An 18,895-nucleotide genomic window follows, 5' to 3' on the forward strand; every position below is an offset into this window, starting at 1 on the left:
CTGCCCCACTCCCTGGCCTATGATTTTTTGGGGGGGCGGGGATCATGAATTTGGACCTTGTTTGCCAATGCCTTAATCCAGCCATGAAAGTATGTAGAAAACCACGTCCATGCACACACCATACGACACACTGGGGGCTAGTTTAAAGGGTGCACTTCCATTAATGGGAGCTGTTGCTTTCCATCCAGTTTCCAGGACACAGATTTATCCCTACCCACAAACCTACCAGCCCATTTGGCATTTGCTGGCAGCCTCGCTGTTAGCCCCTGCTGAGGGGCCAAAGACTGGATGGGCACGGAGGCTGAACTGTCCCCTCACCCTTAGAAAGCTCTGGGCTGGTGACGCATGATCAGGAAGATGACACTAAGATGTTTCTGCTCTGCCCATTCTATAGCTAAATAAAGGGCTTCAGTCTCTGAACCGGACATCTTTCAGGGTCATAACATTCACAGGAAATACCTATATACACCTCCTCAGCAGGGCGCTGCCGTTCTGGTTAGTCAGCTTGCTCCTTAGGCCAGAGGAACTACCTACTTTAGACATACATGTTATGAATGGTGCTTGCACACACACACACCAGGGGTGTGGGGGGAGGGTCTGAACCCAGAACTTTCAGCACCAAAACCACAGACCTGTACGACTTGAACTAAAGGAGACTGACCTCCTCTATAAGTCACGTATAGTAGCAAGTCGTATAACTACCAAGACCAGCCACTAGAGGTATACATAATCACACATGCACATGCACCCTTACACAAAGTGAGTGTGTTACATAGTTCCCTGGTACCATAAGCTAGTTCTGAGTGTCAGAGGTCCCAGGAGTTCACGTCTGTCTAAGAGGACATTTAGAACCAAACTGTGCTATGTACACACCACGGCCATGAGCGAGGACTGAACTCACGCTAGGTCAGTGTATTACATCCCAGAGACGTAACACACAATCCTAGCTGATGCTCAGGCCTTGAATGAAAGCGCCTGATTCTGACTCCCCTGAACACACTAGCAAGTCTGCTCCAGAGGAGCCATGGCTGACAGGATGCAGCCAAAGAGTCAGTAGGCGCAAGCCCTGCTTATGTACATATGTGTATGCACCTTTTCTTACAGGGCCTTCTAAAAGGGAAAGGTCATGCCCTGGAAAGGTGGCTTTTCAGAGATTAACATAGAGGAAACGTTCGTACATAATTCTGCATCTGCAGTGCATTTACACACCCATCTGGGTGGGTTAGACTTATATTACACGGCAGATTTTTGCCCCATATTTGTAGAGCATGATATTGTCAGGGAATACTGAAGGGGGAAGGGGAGAGCAACTTCATTCTCAATTTTGAACTCACAGGTAGTCCCATCCCCTAGTATCTCTGTCTTTGTTGAAGTGGTGGTGGAACCATGCTCTGATGTGATTTAATGACCTGGTATATTGCTGCAAATGCATTTCTGGAAGATATCGCCATAATATACTGACAACATTTGCTTTTTTGTGAAAAAAGCCAAGTGTGCTCTAGGTTGATATATGACATGCCGCAGGACTGCAGGGGCAGGCCAGCTGCCGTCTGCGTGCCCAGGATAAGTGCTTTGATCACCCAGCATTTTCTGTGCTTAGTTAATAATTAATATTTGTGTTTTATTTACACTGGGAGGCTAGAGTATGCATTACTCTGATTGATATGAAACATATCAAGGTGAGCTCCTCACAGCTTGACCCAAAATCCACTCACAGTGTCTTGGATATAATGTCAGATGGAAACCAAACTTGCTTGTTATTAATTTTTTGTGGGCCAGCGCTTAAGCTGGTATAGTTCCATTGTCAAATTACAGGGGTAGATCTCATCCAATCTGCAGTGTGGCCCAGTGGTTAGAGGACTGGGCTGTAGGAGGCCATCGTTCCATTTCCAGCTCTGCCAATGGCCACCTGGATGACTTTGGGCAAGTCACTCTGCCGCTCTATGCCTCAGTTTCCCCATCTGTAAAATGTGGATAATGATACTGACCTGCTCTGTAAAGTGCTTTGAGATCTACAGTAAAAAGCACTGTATGTTTTACATCCCATACAAATAATACAGTATATGGATATCTGAATGGAACACAGCATGTGAGATGAATTTGGATAAGCAGTAGGGTTCAGATAACAACGTGTAGACAGATGAAATTCTGGCCCCATTGAAATCAATAGCAAAACACCCATTGACTTCACTGCAGCCTGGATTTTACTCAGTACATCCAGGGATCAGTGGATAATGCTGCTTCAAGCCCATTCAATCTTTGCTTCTCTCTGCTGAAATAAGAAGCTTTTCAATAAGGGCCTGACCCAAAGTCTCCTAAAATCAATTGACTTCAGTGGCGTTGGATCAGATCTTTACTGTTAGATGTGGTCATGGTTTTATATGTGCCCTAAATATATAAGGACATAAGAATGGCCACACTGGATCAAACCAATGGTCCAGCTAGCCTAATATCCTGTCTTCTGACAGCGGGCAATGCCAGATGCTTCAGAAGGAATTAACAGAACAGGCAATCTTTGAGTGACACGGGCAGGGCCGGCTCCAGGCACCAGCTCAGCAAGCAGAAGCTTGGGGCGGCCAAGGGGAAGGGGCAGCACATCGGGCTCTTCAGTGGCAATTCAGCGGCGGGTCCCTCGGTCCCTCTCGGATCGCAACTTTTTTTTTCCCCACTGCTTCGGGCAGCAAAAACCCTGGAGCTGGCCCTGGACATGGGTCCACTTGGAACTGGACTGACACCTACCGATTCATTCCATATAAAAGCGGCATCGTCTTCGCTCCATTAAAAGGTTAGCATCCTAAAGTGAAAGACTCTGAAAATAATCGTGGGATGCACATTCAGCTGACATGACTCAAGATTGTTCATTTCATGTCAATGGAGCGATGCCTCTTTATGCCAGCAGGAAATCTGGTCCATTGGCTCATTTTTCTCAAGAGCTCTCTTAGCTTGGTACAAAAAATCATAGTTTTGCATATGGACTTAGTTTTTCTCCCAATGGTTAAAACCCTGGAAAATCCTACAATAACAACCTGGTGTTTACATTTTAGTAAGGAAAAACATTTGCATCTCAAGCTGCCAATGTATTTTTTCAAAATCGTACTTAGTGTGTGTAAAACTTAACAAGAACCACCAAATAAGTGCTCCTACTCTACAATAACTCTTCTAATATTTTTCCTTGCAATATAAATATGACCAAGTTATCATCATGTTCTGTTTACAGCTATTTGAATAGACTGTCTCGTTGCTTGTACAAATATCACGCTGACATTTATTTGGTGTATTAGGGCTCAGCAAAGCTTCCCAAGATAAGCTGTAAAAGGCCCATGTAATGCAGGGAGCAATCCAGTAAAGGTTGAAGGGCTGGCTTAGAAGGCCTGCTGGAATAGGTCTTTTCTATCTCTTACTTCCATGCTTCCATGTCCTTTATTTCATACAAATAAACATACTTATGGGAGGGCTACAGTTATTTGAACAGCAGTAGTGCCAAGAAGCAATCTCTAAGGAAAATAAAAAGCTTGTTTCAGGATTAAAATACCAAGGTGCTAGTTTGGAAAGAGGAAAACAGCATACCAGTATTCCTTTCTCGTTTTCGGTTGAGGAGCAGATTGGTCCATTGGATAGGGTACTGGGCTGGGACTCAGGAGATGGAGGTGCTCTTCCTGGATCTGTCACTGACCTCTCTTTTCCTGTCTGTCTTGTCTACTTCAGCTATAAGCTCATCAAGGCATAACGTCTCTCATTAGGTGTTAGTACAGTGCCTAGCACAATGGGCCTCTGATCTTGGCTGTAGCACATAGGCCCTACTGTCATACAAACAAGAAATAATAACAATAGTTGGATCTATGATAAGTTAAGCATCAAGGACAAAGCTGTGTCAGTTTCAGCATGCGGTGACTTACAATGGTAGGAAAAGACACGAGCCTGCTAGCCAAGAGGGAATTCAACTTGTTTTAATTTCTGAAAATACAATTTAAATTCAGATCCATACTTACATTCAGAACCAATAAATAGACACAGAACAGCTTTTCAGGACTTCACAATCACTGTCATTTACATAGTAATAAAGTGACGGCGTTACATTTCATAAGCAGCTTGGATTAGAATGTTATGCGCACTATGAATGAATTTTCCATTTCACATTCATTTAATAATTCTTTTTCAAGGTATTTTTATTTGTAGTGGGGGAGGTTCAATTGACTTGAAACACTTCTGGGCATTTGGAGTCTCTTATGTGGGATAATTACAGTAAAACAATGCAAATGGTTAAGCAGCATTTCAAAACTATGGCATATGCATACTTCCAAGATCAGTAAATTAGTGCTGTGAGCTATGTTACTTTGAAAACTGCCACTTAAGAAATAGTGCTTTTTCCTTTTTTAATATAAAACATTCACTTAACAAACTTTTTAGAATACTTTGGGGCAAATGAACCAATACACTCTCTGCTTTTTGCTGATCCGGCAATGCAAAACAAATAGGATGGTTAAAACAGATTCACAGCTGCTTTGCATCACCAGAATGGCAGCCAGCAGCCAGAATGTACCACTAAATCTGTCCCCTGCATATAGAAAGAGAAAGTGATAACGTGTCCGATTGCTTTAGCTACGTGCCTTAGGCATTCCACAGAATTCAATATAATCCCTAATTCATGGGGAGAGGGAATCTATGTACATTTGTTTGAGCTTGTGGGTCTCAGGATTTCAGTTTTATCTCTGATTTGCACACACACATCCCCCACCAGTTTTTCAGCTCTGCAGTTTATTTACAGTTTTTCAAGCCAGGACCTCACACCTTACTCGTTTGCATATGTCCATTGAATTCCATGTTTCTCTGGGTTAGCATTGCTTCTTGCAAGCGACTGCTGTTCTCCTGCCTGTGCTTGGTCGGATCTCCGTCTTCAACACCATTCCCCTTCCGGAGACATAAAACTTTCTGAAAACTCTGCTTGAAGTTGTCAGAGAGAAATCCATAAAGTATGGGGTTGGCACAGCTGTTTGCATAGGACAGAACCACCACAAAGAAGTAAACACCGAGTAACCCAGGCTCTTCCGGCAAGGTGGATATCAAATTGACAATGTTCAGTATATAGAACGGGAGCCAGCAAAACACAAAGACCACCACAATGATGACCACCATCCTGGTCACTTTCCTCTCTGACCGCCTGCGCCTTGTGGACCCAACTCGGACCCCAGAAGACTTGACCTTAATCACGATCAGCAGGTAGCAGAGGCAGATCACCAGCAGGGGTCCAAAAAATCCCAAGACCGATGTGTAAATGATGAAGACTGCTGACCATATGTTTACTGGCTCTGGCCAGTTCATGTTGCAGGTGTGAAGGTGTTCCTGAACATCTGCAAATATAATGACTGGAAGAACCATCAAGAATGAGAAAGTCCAGACTGTTATACTGATCAGTTTGGCCACCCTTGGACGCCGCCATTTGGTGGACTTGATGGGATGAACTACTGCAAGGTAGCGATCCATACTCATGACAGTCAAGGAAAATATACTGGTGAATTGATTAATGCCGTCTAAGGTCATAACAAGCCGACACCAAAAGAAGCCAAAGGGCCAGTAAGAGATGGTGTTCTGAGTAGCCAGGAATGGCAAGCCAAGCATGAAGAGTACATCGGCTACGGCTAAATTCAAGATGTAAATGTTGGTGACTGTTTTCATCTTGGCATGACGCAAAACCACATAAATGACCAAGGTGTTCCCACTGAGTCCGATTGCACATACAAGGAAGTATATGATAGAGATAAGAACTGTGTGAACATCTTTGGACACAGGAAGTCCTGTCATAGTCCCATTGTTTGTCATGTTCATCAGTGAGGAGGAATTTACATCTTGGGCACTGACCTCCATGCCAAAAGCACTGGAAAAATATAAAGGATCCATTTTTCCTTTTCCAATTTTTTTAAGGTTGAGATAGATTAACATTCACAAACATCTTGTTCCTGAAATAAGAAAAGGAAAGAAGAAAGAGAAGAAAAAAGAATTTTTAAAAGCCATGCATTTGATGGGCAACTTCCAGAACTGGATTTCACATTAAGCATCTGTTGTAGGCATTGCTCAGTGTACCATAAATGTAATTACAAGTGAAATCAACAATCGTTTCGGTATCAAGCAGGTGTTGCTCTGCTATACAGCATCCACAATAAATAATAATATAAGAATCTATGATTCTAGTCTATGATTAATCACCAACCTGGAACAGACCAATAGCTCATCATAATAGGTTGCATCCTCAGGAGCTGTTTGGAAAGGAATACGTCTGAAAAGCAGAGATGGAACATTCAAATACAGATGCAGATTTTGAACACTCCAAAGTTCAGGGGCATTTGGATCCAGAGTTTTAGGTCAAGCCCATCATGACTTTGAAACCAAAAAGTGAGTTTTATATATTGTTGTTTTGCCCGTCATTGGTCATAACATTGTGCTGGCAGGTGGGTAGCATGAGCAATCTTTTCCCAAGAAAGCACGACCGATCACAATTGTTAATTTCTGTTCATTTTATCATGACACCTCGAAGACAATGTGTTATCTGAATGATTCTACAACTCATCTGCCTTATGCCTCATCTCTTTCCAGGGCCCCCCAAAAAGGTGAAATATCCTGCTTTCCAGTGTGGAAAAACCACCTGAGTTCCTACGGAAAGAGATTAGCTATTAATTTAGGGCCAGATTTTCAAAGGGTTTTTTGCAGCCAAAGTGTCACAATAGAAACTTCTGGGATGAGGCCTTCTGAAAATCTGGACTCAGCTATAGCTGCTGATTGGTTTAAAATCTACCCCTCTTTTGCTATAATCTGGTCCACAATGGCTTTGCAGTAATCCTTGTGAGTAGCAACAGGTGTGAACCAAAATTCCAAATCTAAATGCCTGAGGGGAGAAGGGTGTTTTTAAAATCCAGACCAAAACCTGCGTCTCATATTTGCAACCGAGGCTGATTCCCCTGCAATATTTCCCAGATCTGCCTGCTCACATAGAAGCAATCTGAGCTAATAGATTCAGATGCCACTTACAGTCTGGCTGAATCAATTGAAAACCCACGGGAAACATCAACATCTGTGTAGGTGTGGAAAAATAAAACCTTCCATTACAGCAAACAAAGCCTGAGTATAAATTCACTGATATCTATGATGGAAAGTCCTACATTTTGGAACATTTGAGAATAGACAAAGCACTAGATATAGCACTCACGAATGCAAAGAAAACTGCATTAGAAAGGAACAGATCAGCTCATTTCCAGCTCTAAATTCTAAGTCCATTAACTTTTCCCATACGCCCTTTCTGCATGACCCCAAATTATGATTTGAGCTTTGTGTCAAGGAAATGCCTTTCGTGAGCCTTGAATTCTATGCATGTCTTGACAGTCAGTAGTAATAATTCCCAGCTCTTATAGCAGGAATGGGCAAACTTTTTGGCCTGAGAGCAGCATCGGGGCTCAGAAATTGTATGGAGGGCCAGTTAGGGGAAGCTGTGCCACCTCAAACAGCTAGGCGTGGCCCAGCCCCGAGCCCCTATCCGCCCCCTTCAATTTCTCACCCCCTAGGGCCTCCCCTTGGGACTCCTGCCCCATCGAACTCTCCCTCCCCCCGTTCCCTGACAGTATCCCCAGAACCCCTGTCCCACCCACCATCCCCCCCTGCTCCCTGTCCCCTGACCATCCCTGGAAGCCCCACCCCTGACTGTCCCCTGCTGTCCCATCCAACCCCTCCTCAGTCCTGACTGGCCCCCCGGGACTCCTGCCCCATTCAACCACCCCTTCTCCCTGTCCCCTGATTGCCCCCAGAACCCCTGCCCTTGACTGCGCCCCCGCCGCCCGTCCGGCATCATTATCAAACCTTTTGCAGGTGGGGAAACCACAGCCCAGAGGTAAAACCACTTGCCCGAGGTCACCCAGCAGTTGAGCTAGGAGCAAAACCCAGGTCTCCTGTGTCTCTGTCCCATGCACTATCTACTAGTCCACACACACTTGAGTAGGAGTTATGGTTTATTAGTCAAGATGAGTAGGGGGAACTTTTCCAAGCTTCTGCCTCCACTGTGCCTGACTCATATTGATGTTTTTTATTACTCTATCTCTTGCTAGTTTGTGAAGCAGCCACTACAAGGGTAATGAGGTGCAACGCAGACAGTGTAGAAATGCAGAAGAATTTACATTACGAACCTTGCGGTCAACTCAGCGGGTTATTTCTCTTTCATCCACTACATTCACAGTGGGCCATAGTGTAAGTTCCTTCTGCTCTCAGTAATAGTAGGAAATAGTTTGTTCTGATTTTGAAATTCGCAGGTGGGGAGTCAATGTCTGAAGAAAACAGTCTGCTTTATAATTTGCAATTGGGGAAGATGTGCCAGCGAAGACAAAAAATGCACAAAGATTAGGACAGAAAACCTAAGAAGACTGTGGTTGAAGAGCATAAGCACATGCTGTAGTTGTCTTCAACCTTTGATGTCTTCCAGTCAAGACTGGATGTTCTTTTAGGAAGATATACTTTAGCCAAATACAAGTTACTGGGCTCCATACAGGAGTAAATGGGTGAAATTTAAGGGCCTATGATTTACAGGTCAGACTAAATGATCTAATGGTCCCATCTGCCATTAAACTCTATGAAACTATAGCAAATATGGGAGAAAAGAAATTGGAGGGGAATTTGCAGGTTCTGTAACTGATGAACTGCCCTACTACCATGTGTTTTTGACAGTGCAGGGATGGGCCTGATAGAAGAGCCTTGATAGATACAGTAGGTAAGTAGCTTCTGAGATTGTTTAGCTCACAAACTAAAGAGGAGTGGGATAGGTTAATATTTAGCTGAGGAACCTCCAAATACATTACCCACCTTCTGCAGAAAGTAGAGTTGATGCTTCTGTGAATGGTACTCTTCCCTGCAGTATGCCAGTTCTGACTGTGTCCCAGCATGGTTGGGAAAAGAACTTGTATTGCTGGAAGGAAGGTCTCTCAGTGGAGAGGAAAAAACAAGGTCCTAATACCGTTTTTCTTTAGAGATTCCTCAACAGATTTTTATTTTATTTTATTTTGTAAAAGCAGGAGTTTTAGCCCTGGCACTCTTATAAAATTCCATCTGATGCATTTTGTATTTTTGGTTCCAGGGAAACCACGTAACTATTGCTTAAATGATAAAATGCTACTGCTAAACTCATCATGTTGCACTTTTTAATCACAAAATCTTTCACAGATTTCCATCAATCCATGATACCCTGAGCGCTGGCTAAAATCACAGGTCTGGATGCCTTACTGGGGGAGCAGTACAAAGAAGGCTATCTCGGGTCTTAGCACAAGTTCTGAGGTTCTCTGCTTTCTGATATCAAGGCAAGAGAGAAGGGTGGAGAAAGGCTTGAGCTGATACATCTACACTTTGCCAGGAGCAGTTCTCCTGCCCTGGCTTGTTCTGATGTGACCAGCCTCCCTTCTTTATTGGATCCAAATTGCTCACTCTGTCTGAGAACTTTCTAGGGGAGGAAGAAGTAGGCCACATAGAATCATAGAATATCAGGGTTGGAAGGGACCTCAGGAGGTCATCTAGTCCAGTGGTTCTCAAAGCCAGTCTGCCACTTGTTCAGGGAAAGCCCCTGGCGGGCCAGGCCAGTTTGTTTACCTGCCACATCTGCAGATTTGGCAGATCGAGGCTCCCACTGGCTGCTCCAGGCCAATGAGGGCTGCAGGAAGCAGCGCAGGTCATGGGATGTGCTGGTCGCCCTTCCCGCAGCTCCCATTGGCCTGGAGCAGCGAATCACAGCCAGTGGGAGCCACAATCGGCTGAGCCTGTGGACACGGCAGGTAAATAAACCATCCCAGCCCACCAGGGGCTTTCCCTGAACAAGCAGCGGGACAGCTTTGAGAACCGCTGATCTAGTCCAACCCCCTACCCAAAGTAGAACCAACCCCAACTAAATCATCCCAGCCAGGGCTTTGTCAAGCTGGGCCTTAAGAACCTCTAAAGACTTCCTAGGTAACCCATTCCAGTGCTTCACCACTCTCCTAGTGAAATAGTGTTTCCTAATATCCAACCTAGGCCTCCCCCCCTGCAACTTGAGACCATTGCTCCTTGTTCTGTCACCTGGTACCACTGAGAACAGTCTAGATCCATCATCTTTGGAACCCCATTTCAGGCAGATGAAAGCAGCTATCAAATCCCCCCTCATTCTTCTCTTCTAAAGACTAAATAATCCCAGTTCCCTTGGCTTCTCCTTATAAGTCATGTGCTCCAGCCCCCTAATCATTTTTGTTGTCCTCCGCTGGACTCTTTCCAATTTTTCCACATCCTTCTTGTAGTGTGGGGCCCAAAACTGGACACAGTATTGCAGATGAGGCCTCACTAGTGCCAAATAGAGAGGAATGATCACATCCCTCAATCTGCTGGCAATGCTCCTACTTATACAGCCCAAAATGTTGTTAGCCTTCTTGGCACACTGTTGACTCATATCCAGCTTCTTGTCCACTGTGACCCCTAGGTCCTTTTCTGCAGAACTGCTGCCTAGCCACTCACTCCCTATTCTCTAGCAGTGCATGGGATTCTTCCGTCCTAAGTGCAGGACTCTGCACTTGTCCTTCTTAAACCTCATCAGATTTCTTTTGGCCCAATCCTGTAATTTGTCCCTCTGTATCCTTTCCCTACCCTCCAGTGTATGTACCACTCCTCCCAGTTTAGTGTCATCTGCAGACTTGCTGAGAGTGCAGTCCTCACCATCCTCCAGATCATTAATGAAGCTATTGAACAAAACTGGTCCCAGGACCTACACTTGGGGCACGCCGCTTGGTATCAAACACATCAGGAATGCAAGTTGGGGATGGGGAATATAGACATGCAGTCCAGAATGGCACCACACAGAGATGTGCTGAGTTGGCAGCCATGAGGAAATGGGCAGGGAACATGAGGTTATCGGTTTGTTATGAGACAGGCATAACCCAGTGGGGCATAGGGTAGAGAACCGGGGAAGGATGTTTTCTTCTTTGGGGAAGAAAGCAGGAGCATGGAGGGAAGCATGGATCTTGAGTGCATACCTTTATACAGAAAGAAGAGTTTTGCTGTTGTAGACTCCAGTAGCTCCACTCTTTCCATCTGCTATTTCAGCATCATTAATGAATCAACAATAATAATACTTAGCTATTATATAGCACTTGTCCCCCATAGAGCTCAAAGCACCTTAGACTGGAGATCAGTATCATTATCCCCATTTTAAAGATGGGAAAACTGAGGCACAGGAGGCAGGCGTGATTTGCCCAAAGTAACCCAGCAGGCCAATGGCAGAGGCAGGAATTACACCCAGGTCTCCTGTGTCCCACTCTAATACCCTATCCACGGAGCCAAATAAAGAATCACTTTGTCTCACCATGTAACAACTGACAATTTGGGCTTCAAACAGCATGACAAAAAAACTTGGCAGCTTTGGCGAGGCCAGCTAGTGATGTATGGCAAGCACAGATCATTTTCCTCTACATCTTGCTGATGAAATTGTACTGAAGGGGCTAAGGCCCCTTCTCTTATATTGTTGCTGCAGTAATTAATTACTGATCAAGCTTGAGCATGGGCTGGCAATAGGTAATTAAGGGATTCTGACTGATTTGTTTTTTACTTGGGTGTTTTGGTTGTTGTTTTCTTTTAAACAAAATTAATGGAACATGTTCACTGGAAATTATGCACAGCTCCTGGGGAGTGTCTCTCTTCCAGATTACTTTGGTTTTTGCTTTAGTTTCTTGGCCTTTCTCTATTTCTGACATCATGCTGGGATATTTCACCTAAATGTGTCCAGTGCTTAAAACGCACAGACATAAAAGCATGAGGATTGATTTCAGTGGAGTTACACCAAAGATGAATGTGGCCCAATATTTACTCTGACATTTTGAGTAAATGTTATAGTTTAACTGATTTTTCTTCCCTCATCTCTACACTCCAGAATTGATGGATCTTCTCTCCCACCTTCTTTCCTGCATAGACAGGGTTCTTCTCTTCCTCCTGCTCCTGGGTCTTCCTCTCATGTGAGACAAACACCTCATCCTCGCCAGCAGCAGCTACTTCTCTGCTGTACTCTCACTTCCATTTCACCACCCATCTTCAGGCTATGTTTTTTAAGGATTCAAGAAAGCTGCCTCCAAGGGTTTCTCTCAGACCATAGGCTGGTACAACCCACATTTCAGATTTAGAGACATGTTTCCATTACTAAGAACCTACTACTGCTGCCAGCTAATGGAGTTACACCTGGAGCTGCACCATTAGACTCCTATGGTTTCAGTGCTGAAGATCTTGGTTTCAACATCTGAGACAATATATGTGGGGTTGTTATATGTATTTTAAACCCAACCATTGCTGCCCTGAGGACCTGAGGATGAAAATGACTATAAGCAAGGCAAAACTGGTTTTATTGCTTTTCATACTCCAAGCTGAGAGAAATGTAGAAGGTAAATAAACAACTTAAAGAGAAGAGCCGTAAATAGGATTTTAAAAATTCTTTCAATTTTAATAAGCTAGGGCTCAATTCTCCAAACTTTACATGTCCAATTGTGTACATGATCTGGATGTATAATTACCTTTATTGCATGCATGAAATCAGATATTTGTGTGTGCAAATGGTCATTCAGACACATAATTGGTCATCAGCTTAATATGAGTCAACAGTGTGATACTGTTGCAAAAAAAGCAAACGTGATTCTGAGATGCATTAACAGGTGTGTTGTAAACAAGACACGAGAAGTCATTCTTTCGCTTTACTCTGCGCTGGTTAGGCCTCAACTGAAGTATTGTGTCCAGTTCTGGGCACCGCATTTCAAGAAAGATGTGGAGAAATTGGAGAGGGCCCAGAGAAGAGCAACAAGAATGATTAAAGGTCTAGAGAACATGACCTATGAAGGAAAGCTGAAGGAATTGAGTTTGTTTAGTTTGGAAAAGAGAAGACTGAGAGGGGACATGATAGCATTTTTCAGGTATCTAAAAAGTTGTCATCAGGAGGAGGGAGAAAACTTGTTCACCTTAGCCTCCAATGGTAGAACAAGAAGCAATGGGCTTAAACTGCAGCAAGGGAGATTTAGGTTGGATATTAGGAAAAAGTTCCTAACTGTCAGGGTAGTTAAACACTGGAATAGATTGCCTAGGGAAGTTGTGGAATCTCCATCTCTGGAGATATTTAAGAGTAGGTTAGATAAATGTCTTTTAGGGATGGTCTAGACAGTATTTGGTCCTGCCATGAGGGCAGGGGACTGGACTCGATGACCTCTCGAGGTCCCTTCCAGTCCTAGAGTCTATGAGTCTATCTGCAGATTCAATGGCACGGTTTGAATTTGCAGTGTCGGTAACTTCATTCATAAATGAAGCTTGCAATTCGGTGTACTTGCTCCAAATTGGGCTATATACAGTACCACAGTGACAATAGCAAAGCTAAGGCTTAACATGCCTAACACTTCAGGACATAAACTTGTCAACAACAGAGATCAGGAAGAAGTTGCATAAAAACCAGAATCTTTGTGGGTGAGGATTTCATTGACTCCTACGGCTTATTCGCCAACTGGAATCATAATCTTCTCTGTACAGCATGAAATTTACTTGGTGTGAAGAGAATTAAGATAACAGAAAGTTAGGTTATGGCTTTGCAGTGAAGAAAAAATAGCAAAAGCAGATGAAATATGAACCTGCCAGATAGATCCTGTTTTAAAGCAAATGATGGTAATAGTAATAGAAAAACCACATGGGCAAATAGCCAGGATACATCGTAGAATTGTACCTCAATTCTGATTGTTTCTCAAAGTTTCCTACAATGTGCCAGCGGAGCTACAGGTTTTGATGGGGAGAAAAATGGCTACACTACCACCTCCTAAGATTAGTTATTTTGTGAAGCAAGGATATTGCCCCCTTCCTCACATACAAGAGAATGGGGAGGCAGGTGAGGACACTACATCTCCACCAAAGACTGCAGAGAGGGAGACCCAGCTCTTCATTTAACAGGTGAAGCAAGAGGAGGGGCTTGAAATGAAGGAGCGGACCCTCAGCCGGCTCCATGGAAGTCAAAGAAACTGTGCCAATACACAGTACTGAGGATCTGGCCTTAGGAGGAGTGGGTGTTGAGGTAGGCAGGGAGGTAAAACAATATAATGAATGTGTAACTCTGCAGACACCAAAAGCCAGAGACTTAACAGGGACACTGGTTCATTACAACTACCTGGCCAGGGAGAGGGCTTAGTAAACCACATCACACTGGATGAGGGGGTAAGCCATGCCCCAAAAAATCACTGAGCTTTTAACATTTCAAGCCCATTGTTGCTTGTTTTTAGCTGCCTGATTTTACATCTGTATACCTATGTCTCTCAGGAATGTGAAAAACCCCTGAGAGATGTAGCTACACTGATCTAAGTCCCAGAGCCTGTGCTAGGTAGACAGCAGAATTCTTCCGTTGACCTAGCTACTGCTTCCTGGGAGGTGGGTTACCTAGGGCAATGGGTGAACCCTTCTTTTGGCGGAGGTAGAGTCTACACTATAGCATTTTAAGTGTAGACAAGCCCGGAGCACTGTCAGCAACCTTCAAACTCTTTATACATAACAATCTAACCCCTAGTCTCCCACTGCATTTCAAGTGACCCCCCCACATGTTACCCCTTCTGCTTAACAATCTGTCCCACCTTGTATTTAATTCAGACACTCTGCTTCCTTCCCAGACCTGAGGAGCTCGAAAGATTCCACATTCTGCCAGAGTTGGTCCAATAAAAGACGATACCACCCCTACCTTGTCTCTCTCTTAATAAACAGAGCTGGTCAAAGGTTTTGCAATAAAACCTTTTTTTTTTAACTAAATGGAAATTTCCATTTTTGTGGAAATTTTTCAATTTTCAATTGAAATTATTTTTAGCAAATTTCAATTTTTTAAAATTCAATTTTCACAGTTTTTGCTTATCCCCCCCCCATGGGAAAAAAAGATGGAAAAGTTGGGGAAAAATGAGAGAGAGTAATTTTTTTTTTCACTTTTTAAAAATCCCTTTTTTCCCATTGGAAAAAACATTTTAAAAAACAAGAGAAATATTTTTTCCTCAGTGGAAATGAAACCATCATTTGTAAAACTCTGACAAATTTTTTTTAAAATGAAAAAATTGTGAAAAGTTTTAATGAAACATAAATAGATCCATACTACATTTTTCACAAAATAAAGCCTTTTCTTCTGCTTCTTCTTCTTAAAAAAAAAAATTGAGCTTTTTTCACCTGATCTGTTGATAACACAAATACTGACTGACTCTGAGGGCAAATATACAATGTGTTACCATTTTGGCTTTGGGTAATGTATCACATTTTTAGGAATTATATTTTTCTGCTGACAATTTTACTGTTATTACCCTCATGCCCAGCAATTATTTCTTTTATATACATATTAAAGCAGGACAAATAATTAATTGTGATAAATTATCCCATGAACGGTGCCCTTTTCCGTTTATAAAATGTTCTTAAATGCATATTTGCAATTTGCAAGTCTTTGCAGAATAATTCATACAAAAATTTTCAGACTTTGGCATGTTCATAAATTAGTCCTTTTGACTAATGGTTCATGGTGTGTGAGTGGCCACATAAGTCACTGGCATTATTTCTGCTCCCTGACTGGTTATCTAAAATGTTTTAAACAGAAGAATAGTGATGAATGAACAGTGAATACTTTTCTCTGTACACAAATACACTTGTTCATGTGAGAGTCATTCCAGCAGCCCTACATTTCTATGATTCAGTGATTCAATAATTCATACAAATGAAAGTGCTTTCATGCAAATATCCATGAAAAGGTTCATGTTAAATGGTACAATCACATTAGAATGAGCAGTGATGGTTTGGCATTCACACATATACTTGCGGGCACTGTATGAATAATATTTGACTAGATCTCACATACAGAGAGTAAATATTTTCAGGCTGGATTGTAACCCTAACTAAACAAAATTCTATGCATTTGTTTCCCAGTAAACAAATGCACTTCATGCAATCCCTGCCTATCTACTGGTGACTCTAGCATTATGCTCCACTTGTACAGCTTCTGTTGCTGTAACTTTTCCAGATCATTGCTCATGACAAAGACCAAACAAGGTAGTGCTTGTTTGCTATGAGAAGATCTACATACACATCTTCAACAACCACCTCTACAGGCAACTCTCCTCACCTCTAAGTGACCATTTTAAAGCATCCCTAAACAATTCTGTGCTGCCTTTAAAAACTAACCTCTATTAGGCAAACACTCCATTTTTTGGTGTTTTCAAGGTGATTGCTTAGGACTGCATGGGTCACTTGTCACTGTATTATATATGCATGTATGCGTGTATATGTATATGGGCGTGAACACATATGCAATGTACATGTCCAGATAGGCTCAGATTCCTTGATGTAACTCCTCTGCAGTCACTGCTGTATTTGAGGGCAACTTTTAGCCATTCATAGCTATTTATCACACACGAACACACACACTACACATTGTCCTTTAGGGAAGATAAACTTTCCAACTATTTTAAGCACATACACTCTCAGTAGGTTTGATCAGCAGCTCTAGTGGGGACTCAAGAACGCTAGTGACATTGTCTGCTTGAATTTCCATGCCTTTAATATAAATGTCCTATAAAAATGATCATCACAGCCCTGATCAAGGACCCCACAAAGAGACAAATGCATAAATCCCCTTTTGGAAAATTAAAAAAAAAAAGAGAGAGAAGCAACATTGTATTTGTCCTTCACCAAGAAGGCCCTTTTCACCTGGCTTTGCAAACAATTCTTCCCTTATTTCAAATCTTCCCTAAAAAGGAAAGTGTTAAGGAAATGGGAACTCCGGATTAGGTATGGTTCAAATATTTGCATTATTAATACAAACTTGACACCACCGGGATCTCAGCCTCCTATTTCCTTTACCCTTCAGGCAAAGTCAGTTCCGATGCACTTTGCCACCCCCTCCCTGATCAGTTATTAAAGTCTTTTCTCTTACTAGTAGGTTGCGAGAAGCAGAGGGAAAGTCTATGCAAATTTGGCCGTGAATCTGCTAGGATTTCAAAGGAGCCTAAGGGAGTTAGACACCCAGCTCAGCTGGAATAGGTGCCTAACTCTTTTAGGAGACAAAGGCAGGCTCCCTTATGACAAACTGGAGAGGAAAAGGGACAACAAAAGAAGAAAGATCATTCCAGTGCCCAGCCCTTGTGCCCCAGGACTGACCTGGCAATAGACACTAGCCACCGCCACAAGCCCCAGCCCTATACATCTCTCTACGTGCCTCTCTTCCAGTCCCCGCTTCCTTGGGCAAAGGGAAAGCAAAGGGGGCAGGGTTACCTGCATTTCCGTGGATTCTTCTTGGTAAGATCCAGGTCTGAAATAAACCGGCCCCGCTTCCCAGCTGATCCAGCCGCCTCTTCTCCCTCCGAAGCCAGCTAAACGGGGACCAGATCTTCGCCTCCCTTCTCCCCACCCCTTTTTACAGGCTTTAAAACGGGTGTGGAAGGGAAGCAGCTGGAAGCTTAGCCCCCTACCGCCCCACGGCAATCCACGCAGACAGGGGGCAGGCCAGGGGACAGGGGGCAGGCCAGGGGGAGCAGCTGCCTACCTGCTGGAGCGGCGGGGATGGAGGTGGGTAACACGCTGCAAAAACAGAAAGAAAAGACGACGACGACTCTGAGCTGTGCCAGGATCCGCGTGGGAAAAGTCCTGTGTGAACGGGAGATCGCTGCAAAGCGCTGGTCGCCTGGTCCCTCCCGGGGGCTTGGGGGCTGGGAACACCCGGGAGAGGAATACTCAGCAAAAGGGGGCAGGGGGTGACAGCCCAGTGTCCACGGCCCCCAGCCATCAGCTGGAGTCTCCCAGGCTCCGGGTGCTCCGTGCTAAGGGGAGGAAGTTACAGGTGCGAGATGGAGCTGGCTGCAAAGTTGTCCGAGCAGAGAGCGAACCCCCCCAGTATGGGATCGGGAAAGCCCGGCTCCTTCCCGAGTAAGGGGGGCTCGCTCGCTTAGTGGCGGGGATCCCCCGGGCACGGGGGAGCAGAGGAATGGGTGAAGGAGCGGCTCTTACCTGCACTCCCTTTGCTCTGGATCCCTTTGCTTCTTTGTCTTTAACCTCCCACCCCCGCTTTTAAAGATCTGGGGGTGGGGAGAGGGGTTGGCTGGGCTGGCGGCTGCTTCTGGGATCCCCACGGCAGCCGGGTGTCCTGCGCCTGCTGCTTCAGAAATGCCTCCCTTTCTCTGGTTTCCTTCTGGGGCTTGCAGGCTGGTCAGGGTAAATGCTCCCCCCGCCGCCTCTCTCAGAGCCCTCCACAGGGGGATCTCTCCTCCCTTCTCCAAGCCCTGCTCTCCCCAGCCCTCTCGGTAACTAGGCAAAGCTCTTCCTGCAGATACAGAGAGAGCAGCAGCCTCTGGTCTTTGCACCTCCAGCCCAAGTCCGGTGGGTCGCTCAGTGTGTAGGGATCTTAAGGGAGGCTTTTTAATAGATTCCCCCTCTCTCCTTCATGATGCTGTGTCTGTTTCCAGGAGATCCTTCTTTCACACACATACACCCCCCCAGCCCAATTCATCACCATGGCACCTGTCACAGCTTAATAGCCTTCAGCCAGTGCATCTTTCTCTTTTCCTCCTGGATAAACGAGCAGATCATTTTGAAGACCTGGGTGAAGAGAATCCATTAGCTAATCAGAGTCCATCTCCCTACAAGGTCAGGAAAGTCTCTAAGGATTGATTCCTTGAGGAGTCTTTCTACTGACTTCAATGGGTTGTGGATCAGGCCCCTAATCATAGAATGTCAGGGTTGGGAGGGACCTCAGATGGTTATCTAGTCCAACCCCCTGCTCAAAGCAGGGCCAGTCCCCAGACAGATTTTTACCCCAGATCCCTAAATGACCCCCTCAAGGATTGAACTCACAACTCTGGGTTTAGCAGGCTAATGCTCAAACCACTGA

At 44.3% G+C, this 18,895-nt stretch overlaps 1 protein-coding gene across 5 annotated transcripts; it reads right to left on the reverse strand.

Moving 5' to 3' along the window:
* Positions 1-3,932: 3,932 nt before the first annotated feature.
* Positions 3,933-18,597, reverse strand: SSTR5 (somatostatin receptor 5). 5 transcript variants are annotated; one of them, XM_030579034.1, is made up of 6 exons: positions 18,016-18,597; positions 17,284-17,589; positions 8,836-8,951; positions 8,166-8,317; positions 6,206-6,271; positions 3,933-5,954 (listed from the first exon to the last, which is right to left on the reverse strand). In XM_030579034.1, the coding sequence occupies exon 6, from the start codon at positions 5,935-5,937 to the stop codon at positions 4,783-4,785; it is 1,155 nt and encodes a 384-aa protein (XP_030434894.1). In that variant the 5' UTR covers positions 5,938-5,954; positions 6,206-6,271; positions 8,166-8,317; positions 8,836-8,951; positions 17,284-17,589; positions 18,016-18,597; the 3' UTR covers positions 3,933-4,782. The 5 variants fall into 5 exon arrangements, with proteins under 5 accessions (XP_030434894.1, XP_030434893.1, XP_030434897.1 ...); XM_030579033.1 differs by lacking the exon at positions 6,206-6,271; XM_030579037.1 differs by lacking the exons at positions 6,206-6,271; positions 8,166-8,317.
* Between the last annotated feature and the right edge of the window lie 298 nt (positions 18,598-18,895).

Source organism: Gopherus evgoodei, chromosome 10 (genome assembly GCF_007399415.2).
Source record: "Gopherus evgoodei ecotype Sinaloan lineage chromosome 10, rGopEvg1_v1.p, whole genome shotgun sequence".
NCBI lineage: Eukaryota > Metazoa > Chordata > Testudines > Testudinidae > Gopherus > Gopherus evgoodei.